The 17,613-nt window shown below is 38.1% G+C and overlaps 1 protein-coding gene across 12 annotated transcripts in view; it reads right to left on the bottom strand.

The window, feature by feature from the left end:
• The window catches only part of LOC146374509 (uncharacterized), a 462,267-nt gene that overhangs the window by 154,496 nt on the left and 290,158 nt on the right, over positions 1 to 17,613 (bottom strand). For all 12 annotated transcript variants that reach the window (XM_084949001.1, XM_084948998.1, XM_084949000.1 and 9 more), the window contains one exon: positions 16,407 to 16,480. In XM_084949001.1, coding sequence (XP_084805127.1) covers positions 16,407 to 16,480 — 74 coding nt within the window. The remainder of the gene's footprint in view (positions 1 to 16,406; positions 16,481 to 17,613) is intronic.

Here is a 17,613-nt window from a genome sequence, read left to right as displayed (position 1 = left end):
TATCACAGAAAACACTGGAGAGCTAAATAGGTAGCAAAGCCAATACCAACTCAGAACAAGGCCATTTATATATTTCTTTGCATACAAATCCTCAGATCGAGACTCTGTTTCTCTTCTTTATAGAACTCTACATTATTAATCTCCAAAAATTATCAAGAAATGCATCGTTGACCTACACTGTTCTGGTGCACTGGGTGACGTGTTCTTACATTATCACACACGCACACACACACTGTAACTCTTGTTGGTTCAAGCACATATACATCATCCTGTCCAAAGCCACGGGTGTAGTGGCTTTTTCAGTTACAGTTCCTCCAGTAGCCACTTGAGGCTAGCCACGCAAAGCAAAAAATACCTATTAAAACAGGATTCAATAGCTACAAACAAATCTTGCATACAGCAGTAGATAAATACCAAAACTAAATTGATAAAATGAAAAAATAAGCATTTTCTTTCTTCATTACAACTAGAGAGACAAGGTCTCTCCTAATTAGAATCACTGAGTGCACCTATCAACAGTGTTTGTGTAACTGGAGCATTTTAGAATTATATGGCAACATGGATTTCTACAACGTCTAAAGTGTCCAAAAAATTTTACTCCAGTTTTGGTAAGTGAAATTCTAGAATGTATTAGCAATGTTAGGTTGAATGCATTACAAGGTAACATATTATTGTAATCGCAGTTGCTACCATACTAAATTCAGTTATTACATGGCAGTTTCACTAGTGTTGTTACTTAAATTAGAAAGCTAGTTAAGAACCCAGAGTGATGATAAAGATGAGTGTGTGCAGACTCGAGGCCAGCAGCCTGATCTTTAACAGGTATCAAAGCAGTCAGGCTTGCAGCTTCCATTTCTACATGTTTATGTTTCGAGAGCAGGAACACTGTGGCACTTAGAAGTATCTTTGTTCTGTTTTTGAACTTTGCTTTGTGTTATCAGCATTGTGTTCATGCATATAAACTAAAATAAATATTTTATTTGTGTACTTATTAGGGTAGGGATTTGTCAGAATTAATAATTTAAGATTGTCATTTATGCTTAGAAATATTTAATCATTTTTTTGCTGATAAAGTATCCTATCCGTATTAAGTCTGATAACAGTCTGTGTTCACTTGTGTACCATGAGATGAGCGGAAGCAGTCTCGACGTTATAATTCCATTATAGCATTTGAAGAATAAGAATAAGAATAACTTTATTTATCCCGAGGGAAATTCTTTTGTCATGTACATGCTCAAAGCAGCAGGAGAGACAGAGGAACAGATGAATAAGATATACAATGTATACAATAAGAATAGTAGTATACGGTAATATACAGTAGGATAGTGCAAGACATAGTATCAAATAACTCTAACGAAGAAATATATATAACTATATCCTGGAGAATAAATAACTTAACTATCAGTGCAGGCGATTCTAGAAAGTGACATAGTATTGTGCAATAGAATAAAAGGAGTAGCAGCGTATGATGGGGGGATGAAACAAATATTCAATAAGGTACTGTTGGGTAATATTGCACGGTCTGAAAGGGAACAGAATAACATTGGTAATAGTCTCAGGAAAATCAGACTGTTCCGTTTTCTTAAAAGATTGAGAGTTCACACCTTTAAATGTGTATTTGAGACATGACCTATTGCAAGTTCCTGTTCTTATAGTTTAGCAAGACGCTTACTTCTGCTTTTCTGCATACAGCTTAAGTTCATTGAAAGGTCGTATGTCTATGGCTGGAAACACACACACACATGCACCTACACACACCCACACACACAGAATACAGACACTGATGTTGTTCAGATATGCCTGCTTAAGAATGTCACGTGTATTTGTAATCGCATATTCATGAATGATTGCTTGTTGTCAATAAAAGAGTGAGGCGGATGTGAAGGAATCGGAGTTGCTTGGACAGGCGAGTCGCAGCAATGCTCTCCAACGCTCCCCTTGCAAGTAAAATGTACACTAGTGTCTGTGTGGTTGCTTTCAGTAACAGGTTCTGTTTACCAGCAGGGTTGACTTAAGCCCAACAGGATTTGTGTCAGTATATGGGTCTGTTGTCTAAGGTTTGTTTTGTTAGCTGATAATTGAGTGACAATAGATTTCAGGTGATTTTACAGAGTAAAGCAAAGTAAAAAACAATGTGTGATACATTACACTTTTTGAGTAATGACCCAAGTACTGTGTATTCATCTGATAGGTAACCCTTACTAGGGGGCATATGGGAGTGTGTGTTTCACCTGCACAGTTAATATGGATGCAGCTCGCTAAGTAAACTTGCTAGCACTTTCTCTCTCCAAGGATCATCACTGGATGGACAACACTTTTGCAAGTGCCATGTTTTGGGTTGTTCTGAAGCCAAAAAACAACATAGCAATTGCAAAATCACTTAAAAACACAGAATCAACTGCCCAAAAGAACTTCAACTCTCAGGTGTTTTAAAATTACCAATTCTTATACTTTAAAATAGGAAATACTTTTTTCCTTTTATCACTCATAGCTTTTTGCACTAACTTTAAAAAATATATATAAATTCAACACAACTGCTTCACATTCTTCTTTAGAAGGCAAATTTTAATTAAGGAAACAACATTTTTAACAATTGTTTTCAAGGTCAAGAACAAGCTGTGTCAACTTTAGGGTCAAAATATAAATAATAGAACGTACCGACATCAACAGTTCCTTGACATCTAGCCTCCATCTAGTGATAAAGAGCTTTTAACATTATCAAAAAAAAAAAAAATCAGCAAACATATTAGCCTTCGGTTATATTGTTTTACCACTAGTTTCTTGCTTTCAAGTTGCAGTTTCATTCCATGAAGAAAAATATGCATATCACGGAGAGTATTTAGTAGTATTTTGTATGTGTGTCTTTTCTAAGTATGTGTGTTGATTGTTGCATGTGGCATTTGATTATGTGTGCCTTAGTTCTGTTTGTGTTTGTTTATTGAGATGTAATCTCTAATCTTTGCCTGTGTGTCTGTGTTTCTCCATGTGATTGACCACGCCGGTGTTTGGCATTCACCTCGTCTGGCGGCCAGTCAATAAGGCGGCGTGATTATTCAGATGGGCCACAGGTTTAACTCTCCCCTCCTCATTGACTTGATGAAGGTTTTAGTCCTGTTAAGAAGCTGACACACTTCATTACTGAGAACATTCCTCTATTGATTAAACCTTTCCAAGGTCTGGCCTTTCTTTCTCAGGCAGGATCACTTCAATAATAACTACAACAAAGCAAAGCCTCTACTGATACATACAAGACTGTACATACTGTACATCACATTGCATATTTAAGTAGCAGCTTTTAAATATAAGTTGCTGCTGAGCAATGCTGTTTCTCAACATCTGTCAGATGATTAGCAGAGAGCAATATATATATATATATATATATATATATATATATATATACCTTGAATCTCCAGTTTCACTCTATATAAGAGAGAGTGAAACTGGAGATTCAAGGTTTTCTTTCAGAAGTTACAAGATGTCCTTTAAAATTCTTACTACCATTAGTAAAGAAATACATTTTCAGCATTAGGAAAACGGCCCTAACAAAACACTGTGCTGCAAATTTCAATATAAATGTTGCTAAGATTTGTATCTTAAATAAAAAATCTTAAATCTTTAATATTGTTTTCTATGGCATTTAACAAGCTGCCTTTTCCACAGGCACAAAACCAGCTAAATGTGCCATGGATGCTGCTGCTTTTTGTAGGCTCGCACCATTTGTTAAATCACATTAAACGGTTGCTGGTTAATTGGTTAAATGAAGAAGGTTTCATCTTTGAAAGGCAACTGCTGTAATCGTGGCAATTGGGTCTTAGAGTGTGATATTATAAGAGCCATGTACATGAAAGGAAAAAAATGAGGAAAAAAGAAGGGCACCTCTTCTGCTGTTGTTTATAAATGAAATATTTAATTCAAGGCCTAATGCTACTACTTTCATTAAACTTTAGCACATTTTTCATTCATGGAAAAGGTGTTATTTGGTGGTTTTTGGCAGATAATGGAAAAACGAGATGGTACTCTCACTCCCTCAATCATCATTTTTAAACATTTAAGGTTACTGTTGCGAAGGTACATTTCAATAACCCAAAACAAGTTGGCACTAAAGTTGTTTTTAGTGCCTGAACCTAACCAACAATTCCATCCCTCCAATCTCCTTACGTTGACATTGTATGTATGAGGAGTGGTGCCATTATCTCCTGTTGGCTGATACTGCAGCATTCAGTGCATCAAGGACATCTTGCCCCTAACAGTCAGACAGAGGAGGCATGTAAAAAAATGTAATTGACTCCCTTAGGTAAGACCATGTTGGCATATTTGAAAGTTTAGAACTCTGCAGCTGAACAATATTATAGAAAGAACTTTCCAAGTGACATTCGCAACTTGTTTTGATGTAAATCCCATTTTCCAGTGAAATAGAGAAAAATTCTTTGGACTTCTTTAGCGAATACAACAAAATCTGGACGTCGTTTCATCTGAGCAGGTGTCATCAACCACTGTTCAATGCAGCTGGCTCAGTTATCGCTTACCTTCATCAAAATACTTGTTGATGATGATAATAATGGATAAGCAGGGTTGGGGAGTAATGGAATACATGTAATGGCCTTACGTATTAAAAATACAAAATATGTATTCCATTACAGTTACTGCTTAAATAGGTGATAATTAGAATATAGTTGGAATAGATGGTTTACACTGCGAACTTTTCCTGTTTCATAGTTTAGGCTATCCCCTCTCCATCCCCTCTCTAATTTTGGTAATTAAACGCACTGCTGGAAACCCAAACAAAACACACAATAAGAGGTTCTAAGGTAAACCTCCTGTTAATGTTGGTGGCGCTAGTTACACAATAGACCGTGCACAACAGAGCCAGCAGTGCACGGGCAGGAATGCATTTCTTAGTTGGACATCACTTCACATTTAAAGAAGAAAGGGAAACTCTGTTTGCCAGCAACCATGCTGCTCTCAGCGCCAAAAAGCTCCAACCCTAAAGAAACATCTGGAAGTACATTCTTTTAAAAAAAAAACTAACATTAGCCTACTGCAACTATCTTGTTTTAGTTGTGGTAGCTACCTGGGTTATGTGCCACTTCAGTATCTTCGATGTACTATTGCTGTGTGATTTTTTACTATTACTGAAGGCTGCATTACAACCTGCCAACTCAAATAATCATGTGCTGTTCTGAAAGCAGACAGAAAGAAAACATATTACTGATAATTACAGAAATAGTTTTCTATATGAGATTACTGCAAAAAGTGCAGCCTACTGTTACTCATTTTATATTAAGATTTAAAAATCTAGTTTTTATTTCTTTCAGAACTGCACTTGATTATTTGCAGCTAGCAGGTTGTTAATGCTATCCATCAAGTCTAACAGTCTGCGGTCTATGAACTAATCTCAGCTAATGCCAGCTAACAATGTTAGCTTGGTGGTGAGTAGTAGGGGTGGTTTAAAAAAATCGATTCATCGATTAAAATCGATTCTAACTGGAATAAAACGATATCGATTCATTAAATCCTGAAATCGATTTTTTTTAATACATATGTAGTTTGCCGCGTATGAAACTTGCAAGCGGTTAACATGAGGAAGTCACGCGAGAGTTAAGTGACCTGGACGCATGAACCATCATGGCTACTCCCGTGAATGTGCCACCGAGCGTAAAGGCAGATGTCTGGCAACACTTTGGATTTAAGAACTGCGAAGACAGTGAAGAGCCGGACAAAAGCAAAGCCGTATGTAAGATGTGCAAAATGGAGGTAAAGCACTGTGGAAATACCACAAATCTCAGAAATCATTTAACGAGGCATCATCCAGATATCCCGCTAGCAAAAACGGCCGACATCAAGCAACGCTCACTCGAAGAGGCATTTGCAGTGAAGTTGGGATCCACTTCTCCACGTGCCCAAAAAATAACCCAGTCTGTCGCAACTTTCATATGTAAAGATATACACCCATACAGCGTTGTTGAAAATGATGGCTTCCAAAACCTCATTAATACCCTAGAACCACGCTATGTTTTACCAACACGCAAACATTTGAGTGAAGTGGTAATCCCAAACATGTATGAAAAAGTGAAACACGATGTTACAGCCTCACTCAAGTCAGCAGAGAGAGTCGCTATAACCTGTGACAGCTGGACATCCAGAGCAACAGATAACTACCTGACTATCACCTCACACCATATCGATCAGGAGTGGAGACTCGTGTCTCATGTCTTACAGACAAGAACCACTGAAGCAAGCCACACAGCAGTTAATTTATCTGAAATTATGTTCAAAGCAATTGAAGAATGGGAGCTTACAAACAAAAATCCAGTCATCGTAACTGACAATGCTGCAAATGTGGTGTAAGCTGTGGAAATAACGGGCTGGTTGCACATTGGTTGTTTTGCCCACACACTCAATTTAGCTTCACAAGCAGGACTGAAAGTTCCAGCTGTTGCTCAGCTGCTTGGCCGAGTGAGACGCATAGCATCCTTTTTTCATCGCAGCACTGTTGCAAGTCGCAAACTTAAAGAGAAGCACAAGATACTGAAGCTACCTGCCCATAAGCTGGTGACTGATGGGGTGACCAGATGGAACAGCACGTTGGAGATGCTGGAACGCTTCCTACAGCAACAACCAGCGATCTCTGCAGCTCTACTCTCACCTGAAGTGAGGAGAAGTGACAGTAATCTCTGTACTCTTACAGAGGCTGATGGAGAAGATATAGTGAAAGCTTTGAAAACACTGAAAGCAGCCACACTGGTTATGTCTGAAGAAAAGTCCCTGACCCTTTCCATCATTGCACCTCTGCATGCACAGTTGCTGGAGAAGATGATCAGTGTCTCTCACGACTCCTCACTGATTAAAGACCTCAAGACTGCTGTATACGACAACTTGAAGTCAAGGTATGTTTATGAATTGTGTGTATATGCCATGAATGAGTGTAACTGTATGGATGCATGTATTACATGAAAATTCTTACTATAGTGAAAAGATATATATTTTATAAAAATGTTAGTTAAGCCCTCTTGTCTAGTAATAGGCCTTTTGATTTTATATCTATCTATTAGGGGTGCAACGATACTCGTATCGATATTGAACCGTTTGATACAGTGCTTTTGGTTCAGTACGTATCGAACAATACAAAATTTTCAACTTTTCTTCTGACGATGCTGTCTGTGTTGAGCGCTCAGTAGATCTGCGCTCAACAGTGCAGCCTAGGCGGCGTAGTCGAACGCAGATTCACTGAGCGCAGGGCAAGCTAGTGAGACAGAAGTTAAGCTCTCCTTGCAACATGGCAAATTGAACCTCCCCCACCCTCATTCAGATCTGGCGTTTGGAACTATTTTGGTTTTCATGTGACGTATGACCCTGAAGGTAAGCGCATCATGGACAAAAGTAAAACAGTATGTTGGATGTGCCACGCAATGCTCAATTACATTGGTGGGAACTAGTGTGTTAGCGCAGTTAGCTCGTTAAGGTGTTGACGCCGTCCAGCCCCACGCACGGGGCGATCCGCGGTAGCTCGTTAACGGAGATTTGCCGTGTTGTGGCGTTAACGTCATTTCAACGAGATTAACGCTGACAGCACTAGTGGGAACACGACGAATATGACTGCACATTTACTCCGACATCATCCTAGTGCAAAGACAAGTGGAAGCAGGTTAGCACATGATTCTCCTTATGGGGACCTGATATGTTTAACATGCTGCTGAGAATATAGCCCAGAAGAAGCGTATAGTATAGCTTTTATTTTGGAAAGAGCCATTTCTCTGTAATAAACTCTCTTGTCCAAAGATGAGTGATTTCTCGATCAGATAGATTTATTTTTTTATTACTTTGTTGTTTCAGCAACATTAAATTTAAAAATTGTACTTTTGAGTTAAAATATATATTTATAATTTTAATAAATGACAAATTAATAGAGGCATGAACATTTTTTTTTGTATCGAAAAAATATCGAACCGTGACCCCAAAGAATCGAACCGAACCGAACCGTGAATTTTGTGTATCGTTGCACCCCTAATATCTATCTATAGATGTTTATATATAAATTATGGCAACAAAGTCGTTTCTGATCTTGCATGAGTGTATGTAACCATGCACATGTATATCCAACATAATAAACTGAGTTAAATGTGCAAAATCTCTTTTCAAGATATGTGGCCCTAAAGGACAAGCATTAGACATGCTGATCCTCGCTTTAAGGCCCTGCCATTCTTGTCCAAAGAGACTTGTAACAACACATTCTCTCAGTTGGTGTTGGAAGCAGCAGGTTTGGAGAACGTGGACACAGCTATTGTGAGTTACAGAAACAAAAACAAAAAATTATTGTTTTTTTGCACTACTCAAGTTAGAATATAAATAGTAATTTCTTTTTTAATTAAGTTTTCATTTTTCTACAGCGACAGTCTGATGGTGACACATCTGAGGAAACTGTCCCTGACATCTCTCTTGGTGGTGTTGATGAAGTGGATTATGCCCCTCCAATTAAGAGGTCAAAGGACTCTGCATTAATTTTTCTCCTTGGGCCAGCCTACTCAACAAAAACCACAGCACCACAGAAAACACCAACTCAGAAGGCAAAGGAAGAAGTGAATCGATACAGGGACATTGAGCCTGTTGCACTTTCTGAGGATCCTTTGATCTGGTGGAGGGACCATGACCATTGCATGAGTTTCACAGAGGTTTTACAATACTGTTCAGTATGTTTTCATTTTTTGAAGTATTTTAAAAGGCAGTTTTTCATTTTCTGATCGGTCAGTTTCTGTCAGTTCACTTGTACACACTGTGTTAACCTGTGTGTCTCCAAAACACAATAGTGGATTTCAGAAAAGCTGTGTGAGACACTATTTCTCTGAGGTTTTACTGATGTTTACAAAAGATGTGTTCTATATATACTGGATCCCTGATCCACTTGAAATGTATGTATGAAAATAAATATATACTAATGTTAATTAAAAATTACATTATTGTAACTGCTTTAGTATCTGTTCTTAATTTTGAAATTTATATAATTCATTCACAAGGCTTAGAGGGTTCTTTTGACAGTACATATAAAGGTGAATTATCATAATTTTATACATATTATGGTTCATATAATAATATTTCGGACTGATTCAAAATCGAATTGAAACAAATTGAATCGAATTGAATTGAATCGTGGATCGAATCGATTCTAGAAATCAGTGACGATACCCAGCCCTAGTGAGTAATAAATCACACAGTAATAGTAGATTCATGTAGTTGTAAAAAGCATGACAATATATCAGGTAATCCAAAGTATTCAGAATGTGTTACTGACATTGAGTAACTTAACGGAATATGTTACAAACTACATTTTAACTTACTTACAAATATTTTAAGTTAAAGGCTAAAGTCATTCTTGCTGAGACCAGAAAGAAAGGTTTAGACTACATTAGTCCAACCAGGATCCAGTGTAGCAGTGCATAAAGAAAACTGACACCTAAACTGATTTTTTTGCAGTAGCTTTCTTTCATTTGTGGACATGCTGTGACCAGATGACGCGTGTTGTTCCTGTATCTGAGGTTTGTTGCTCTAGATTTGCCAGCTGCCTTCTAAATGTATAAGTGGATGTTACGTGAGGTATTAAAGTTGTTTTTTATAACTCTAGTGCAAAGGTGAAATTTAGCTAGTGCTGCTAAAGAGCATCATCATCTTACAGTCAGACCTGGACCACTCAAACTTAAGCTCACTACTGTTAACATAACACAGTATGTTTAAAGTATTTGGCGTTTTGCACAGTTATCATATTTCAGTTTGTTTTTCAGTCATTTCACATTATACAGTGGCCAGTTAAATTCAGTAATCATGTGCAGATCGGATCAATTTCTGATTAATTACATTTAAAAAGGGAAACTTAACTTTCAGGTTTCAGGTATCAAAGCTCACACTGAGCAGTCCTTATCTTAGAAGTAATGTCTAATCTACCTCGCTTGTCCTCTCTTTCTTACAGTGAGGTGATATTAACAATTTTTTTCCCTCTTTGGAAAATACAGCAGCTATGCCACTGGCTAGCCACACTGACTATGTGCCAAGGTGAACAGAAAAGGCTGTGTTTAGTGTATTACTTGAGCTGTTTAAACATGTACCTGTACATTCTCAGGTAACATGACCACTGATATCAGCAGCATGAAAAATGACAGACATGAGAAGCAGCAAAAAAGATGTGTGTTGTGTGCAAAGGTGGGATATTACTTTACGATTTGTTGCCTCTCTTTAAGGCTTGAAGGGTGATCGGACTTCAGCACATGGAAAATTAACTGGCTATTTGTTATTATATATTAAATTCAATTTCGATAACTCATTAACTGAACGTACCAGAAATGTGTTTCTGCTCACTTTAAACCTCTGCTGTTTTCCCACATACTTTACTATGATATATTAACTGAATAGTAAGGATCGCTGAAAAGTTGGAAAATAGAGCTTTTATGGAAAATGTACCTCTTAATAGTTTACTGTTGATGCTTAACATAAATAATCCATTCGTAAAACTTGCACTGCAAAGCTTGCACTTTGCAGCCCCAGTTAAAAGTCAACAAATGGTTCCCTTTTAGTATGCTATTTGTTCAGGTAGGTAGATTTTAGCACACAGACAAGTATATACTCTGTGCACTCATCCACACTTGTACACTAATGCACCCATACACTGTTATATGCAGCACACTGGTACTCTATTTAAACCCACGAAAATGCAGTTGTCAAAGTTTAAAAGGTGTTGCCTTGTGAACCTAATCGCCTGTTTAACAACCTGTGAGGCAAGCTAAACTAGGACACACACACACACATGCACACAGAAAGATACACCATGTGGTGCAGCACAAATGTACGTGCCAAGGGCTATATCAAATCATTCCAGAAAATTTGACAGCACGTCTCATAATAACAAACATAAATAAGGAAATGGGGGCAATGGAAAACACATTAATACACATGACATGGAAAACGCATGAATTACATATCACTCTGGAAAACTTTATCTCAGTATGTAAATATAAGCTGGAAGTGTATTTTTCTAAGCAAGATTCATAGGATTAGGGAAAACTGCAGCACATCCCATCGTATGCCACCATGCCTTTCTTAACAAAGGAACATAGCTTTGAACCGAGGTTCTTCTGTGTCAGCACCTTTAAAGACAAAGTTTACCGGTGTTATCACTGTTAACTGAAAGGTATTTTGCTGCTGATACAGCTTGAGTGAAATCAATAACCATTTAGTAAATTATGTGATCATGCCAAATTTGATGAGTCTCCTACAGACTTAAATTAGCTACATCCCCTCCCGCCCACACCGAGGAGCTTGTCTTGTCTGGCGAGATGCCAATTAATAATTGCTAAGTAATAATGTATATTACAGTATGCAAATATGCTTTCTATTCAGATACTGTCATTAAATTGTATGCACTTAACTATCTGTTCAAGGGAGATACTGAGTCTGTATTTGATAGATTCATATTTTAGTCAAAGTAATTAAGCACCATTTGTAGTTGATTAGATGGACTTGCTGTATGCTGCATAAAAATAATTTACAGTTTTACAAGGGTTTTTTTTCTCTTTGGGTTTCTTTGAAATGTTGTTGAACAAAGTGTTTTAATGCTGCCAAAATTAGGCATAGTTGTCAAAGCAACATGGATTTGATGGGCTTTCGGTGTATCACGCGGATGCTCAATGGGATTGGGATCTGAGGAGTTTGCCTCGAAGGCCTTGGGCTCTTTGTTGTGCTTCTCGACCAAATCTAGAGCAGTTTCTGTGTCCATATGTGTGTGTGTGTGTGAGAAAGAGAGAGACAGCAGATTGTTATTTGGGTTTGTGGGGTTCTTGGTCTGCAATGTTTAGGTGGGTAAAAGCATGCATGACTGAAAAATTTTGCGAATGACTAAATGTAGCCAATCTTACATTCAATACCAACTTCTCGTGCACCTCATGTCAGCCAATATCAAATGGGAAAACTGGGTTTACCTGTCATGGTCATGAATACTTCAAAATTGTGTATCCTATCACAAGATTATAAAGCTAGTAATGTTTAGTTTTTGGCTTTTGGACTGTGGCTGACTTTATTTTCAACACAGGTGCTATTTTTTGATCATGCTGTAGAAGTCCTGTTATGCCTCCTTGTACTTGTGCATCTGTGATGAGTGATGGACATCCTTTAGTAATCCTTTGGAAAAGTTCCAGAGAGTCAAATCTTTCAACTGGGGCAGGACATGAGCAAAGGTTTTGCTGATGTTGCCAAAAACATGTCTGTGTTTTCTGTCAGGGCACTTGGCATTTTTAGCATTTTGAGTGTATTTTGTATGTCTGATTTCTTATGATGTATCAGACTAATGGTAAGTTCTAGTGTTATTATTAGCATGTGTTAGTTAGGTTTTGTTTAATTAAAGTTTAATCCATGCTTCCTTGTTTATGTGTCGTTTTCGAGTTATGTCTTGTTCCCCTTCTCTGTTTCCATGTTCCTCTCCTTGTGTGTCATCTGCCCAGTCTGCTATGTGTTTCATGTCTGTGTTGTCCATGTCCCGTTGTCACAGTCTTCATCTCATTGTATTTCATTATATTGTTTTATTTTGACAGTCTCGTGTTTCCATGTTCAGTGAGTTTAGTTTTGCTGTGGCGTCATATTCATTTGTGTGTTCCCCACGTGTTTCTACTTCGCTTATTACCCTTCTGTGTATTTAAGTCCTCTGTCTCCCTTTGTTCACTGTCAGATCATCTGTTTAGTTCTCGTTATGTTTCCATGCCTCCATGTTTCCAGGTTTCATGTTCAGGTTTTTATAATGATCAAGGTGTTGTTCTTTGTCTCTTGTGTTTAACATTTAGTTTTTCCTAGTTTAGTCCCAGTTAGTTTTGCCTCAGTGTGCATCTGCCTTTTGTTTTGTACCTTTTACCAGCCACAAACAAACAGCTCAGCTTGCATTTGGGTCCTCCTCCCTCCACACAGTCTGCCAGTGCAAACCATGAAGGTTTTCAGTGTGATCTATCCTGGTAGATGATGGCCCACGCCACACTACCGGACTTTCTGCTAAATGTTCCCTCTAAGACACATCAGGACAGCCTTGTGGACCAATTTACCATTTCAGAATCCAACAACTATAAAAAAAAAAAAGTGCCTCGTTTATAGAGGTTCTTTTGGGCTTGGACTAGTTGACTAAAAACTGCTCAGCTAAAGCACTTAAGACTAGTGAAGAAATTCTGGCCACTTTGAAAGGAAAGGTGATGTTCACAAATTGTGGCCAACAGCTATAAAATTTCAATATTCTATATTACACGGTGAAATGTACACATCTTTATGATACATATTCAAGCATACTGACCAATCTTTAGTTGTGAGAAATACTGTCTGCCTTCATCTTCAAATACATTCCTCTAGGTTCTGATTCGAGCATTTTCTTGATCACTGTTAAGCTGCTGTCAATATAAAGGAATACTCTTTTTGAAGATTTTTTTTTTCATATTAAAAGACCATCAAAGACGATGGATTGTGCCTTTGTAGTCATTTAGTCACTGGGAGGCTTTTAGTGAGAATTCATCTTAACAGCAAGAAGACATGGTGTCAGGTTTACTTTGCATTTAGTGCAAAAAGCACTGACAGCAGAGTAGTTCAGAAAAGAGGAAGGTCTCTTATTAAAGTGTGTTCAAATATATGCAATGTCTGTTCAAATAAAGAGACTTGAGACTCATAAAAGCTATGGCCACCATTACTAACTATCAAGTTGTTCAACTACCTTGCAAACAATTTGTGTTTCAAAGACAATAAAGTGCTTGGTGGTAGAAGTACTGAAATGCTCCACAGTCAGCTGTCATTACTGTGCCCGAGTAAAGTGAGTTTTGTATGCATCATCATTTAAGGTTTTCAAGAGGATTGAAAATGGTAATTGTCTGTAAGATAAAAATTTTGCCACAGCTGGGAGCAAGTAGACAGAAACAGCACTGAATTAGACAATTATTATCTACACAACAGCATAACTTATTTTTAGTCAGTCAAAGCAATTAATTAAAAAATGGTTTAAAAACAAAAACAAAAAAGGCAATTCAAAAGAACTTGACTCATCAAAATAATTCAGCAAACTTAGCAAGTTAAAACATTTCCTAGTCCTTCTGCTACCTGCATGTCTTTTTCCTAGTATTAGTGGTAGTTTCCTTAAGGTTGGCTCCACAACTGTGCTAAAAATGTCATACTTTATGGCAGAAATAAATACATCTAAGGCCTGATTTCCAGTCTTCCACTTCCCCAAAGTTAGCACCCAGTTTAATGCTACAATGAATTATAGATATACCTTAGTAACAAAGCTAGGTAGCGAGCAATAGTGTTGGCTGGTATGTTCAAATACAGTCTTGACCATTATAGAAACAGTCAGGATGGGGATGGCTAGAAAGTCAAACTCAAAGCTTTGAAACGGAAGTCCAAACTGGCAGATGACACTGTGGCTTTGTCCATATACAGTCTGCGCTCTCCACTTTTTCTTTGTCAGTCTAGTCATCAGTCAAGTTTATGACTCCAGAAAATCCCTATGTAGCCACTAAACAGATATATTCACAGAAGGTGTGGGAGAAGAAAATGAACACAAAATCCAACACAGAATATACACAACCGAAACTCAATTGCCGCTTGGAATGAATGATGAAGAGGAACGTGCTCGTCCATTACTCATGATGCAGGACTGTCTCTTCTCGCTTTGCAATCGGACATGAGTTTGCAGTCTGAATTACAGCCCTTTAAAAAACACTTTCAAGCCCTACCTGTGACCCGTGCTTACAGTATTAGCCCGATGGGACTGCTGTTTGCCTACTTTATTGCTTGGTTCGTCGTTTTCTGAGGCTTTTGGCCGGCATTTCTGTGAAGGCTCCCCAAAATACACATGCAGGCTTGATTGTGTGGGCGCCACCTCGGTGATTGCCTATTTAGTGAGTAATTATCCCTGTCTTTCTCACTCTCAGCCAACACAAGCGCTGATTGAGTTCCTCTCATTGTGGGTAATGTCTTATTTATCATAAGAGGCCAGTGTGAGTTTTGTAGAAAGAAAAAGCACAAAGCATAGTCATCTGCAGCTATGGAAGATAAGGGCGACAAAACAAAACAAACAAAACAGCAGGTTAATATATTCTTAAAATGGCTTGGCATCGGGGAATGAAACTTTGCAAGTTCCAGAAAATACTTTGATTGTGTCATGTTTAAAAAAAAAACCCAAAACCCCCAAACTGTACGTTTCCATGAGATGTGAAGACCAGTTTATCCCTATTCAAAGAGATACCAGTTGTCAGTGTTAATTTTAGTATCAGAGCACTTTAAATTAGAAGACTAAACTAAATTTAGCTAGCTTTCAGCAAGCATTTCAGAGGCCGCAGCGGGTAGTTTCCTATTCCGGGCACAGTAAAGCTTGGCTGTTGCCACCGCCGCTCTGCAGCTAATCTGTTTCTCTGTGTTTATTAGTAAATCAAAAGTCTAATCAGCTCTGAAGCTGCAGAGTAGAGGAGGAGAGGAAGAGCACAGAGGAGGAGGTGGAGGAGGTATGGGCTATTTTTCAATCTAATGGCCAATTAAGATCAGGCTAAACGAGGAGGCAGGAGAGCATTGTCTTGTGCAGACCTCATTGAGACTCTAATAAAATGTCAAAATACCACCTTTCTCCTACAAACACACACACTTTGTCTTTGGATCACTGTCTTAATCTCCTTCATTCAATCTCTTTTTCCTTTGCGTGAACTCTGCCTAATTTTTTGCTTCTCTTTTGTCTTTGTCATTCTTCTCAAAATACACAAACATTCCCAGTGTTGCACAGAAAAGAAAAAAATCCCCCTGCCTATTTTTTTTTCTGTTGCTCCTTCTCTAGCTGCCGTTCTTGCACTCCCACGCACTGGATTCCCTCTCATCTCTTTTTTATTTAGAAGGGCAAAGACAGAGAGAAAAGGAGAAGAAAAAAATAGAGCTATAGATTTGAGCTGCATACTGTATCAATTTTGCCCAGTCTAAATGACCTAAATAAGGAACTCAATACTGCAGGGTCTGAATAGGAGGGCTTAGTCCACATATTTATTGAATCCAGCCTTTTTGTCCAGTGCCAGCGCACTCTGTGGTTTTAGACTCCACTCCAGTGATCCAATGTGGAATGGAAATCCGATCTCCCTCCCTCTCTCGCTCTTTCTTTTTCTCACTCTCAGTTTGTTTTTTTCTGTTCTTCTTCCACCAAGCTCAGGCTTGGCAGCACAGAGATGGAGGGAGGATGGTGGAGAAAGATAAAAAAGAAAAGAAACAAACACAAGAAAAAAACAAGAGAGCTGCGGCACCAGTGACACCATACACAGGTGATGCCACAAGTGCAAGCGCAACATAAAGAGCTGCTATACTACTGTCTACTGTAACATGTCATAATTTAACATTGGTTCATATTGATTTTTATGAAATGTTCTCACTTGTCTGTGCTGGCTCGATCTGTGCTCTTTCCAGTGCTCGGCGAGGACATCAGAGAAGGAAAACCGCTCGACCACTGCAAAGAAAAAAAAATGTGCATGCATTAGTACTGCATTACTGTTATACTGCATGTTTTTACACCAGAAGTGGAATTTGAGCCAGAGCTAACTGTTTAGTAGGTCCCTTGGTCCCCAGTGACAAAACTTTAGTATGTAAGGGCACGAGTAGTCAGCCAGGGAACTGAGCAAATGCTGCAATGCTTGATTTAAGTCACAGCGTTATCTACTCCTAAACCTAAGCAAGTCGTTTTCATCATTCAACATCAACAAAAATTGAGTGAAAATAACATAAATGCAAAATTACAAGTGGAATTCTCATGTACTCTTTCACACAGTGCACACATACAGTGAGTTTCAAGAGGAAAACGTCTCAAATCGAACAATATGAGTTGTACATTTAACAAAAAGGATGTTTACAGCATCTTATGATTGTCATGCTAGCTACTGCATTTGTGAACATCTGGAACTTGCCACAATTCTCTGACCACATATTTTACTAAATTCTTCTACAGTGGAGATGAGAAGTTGTAACGCATAAACACTAAACACACAAGAAAATGTGGGATTTTAGCCCTACCTAAAAGGTAGCTAGCACTGGTGGCATCAGTGCTGGTGTCTCTGAGAGAAAGCCAGCATGCTAAAGCCCTGAGGCAACTGTTGTTGTGATTTGGTGCTTTCTAAATAAAATGAACATGAATTGAATTTAAACAAGCTGTTCCTTGCTCTTCTTTTCATTGCTATGAGTTATTGTACTCATGCACAGATATGTGTAACAAGTAAATGTGTAAATTACCAGAAAAAGTTTTGTCTTGCAAGCCATCTTGGCTCACATATTTGATGTAGGAGTTAGATTGGAGTGTGAAGAAAGTATCAAAAATACGTTTAGAAAATAAAAACTCCTTTAACATATTACCAGTGAAAGCCTTGATGACTGAGCGGAAACCTCAACTCCAGACACTGAGACTGAACAGGCTCAACCACAATCTATAAGTGATGACTTTTAACCAGATACGTAAAGTTTAATCCACGGTTTTGATAAATACACCCCCTCAGTTTTCCATTAATGATGTTAAACCCCCCTGTAGACCTTTTATTTCATGGCTTTTCATTCAGCTGAGATTTTTTTTTTTTTTTTTACATTTTATTAATA

This window comes from Perissodus microlepis, chromosome 13 (genome assembly GCF_051167445.1).
Source record: "Perissodus microlepis isolate ML-2025 ecotype Zambia chromosome 13, ASM5116744v1, whole genome shotgun sequence".
Classification (NCBI taxonomy): Eukaryota; Metazoa; Chordata; class Actinopteri; order Cichliformes; family Cichlidae; genus Perissodus; species Perissodus microlepis.
Note: the sequence above shows the minus strand (reverse complement) of the source record. Positions and strands in the feature narration are given on the sequence as shown.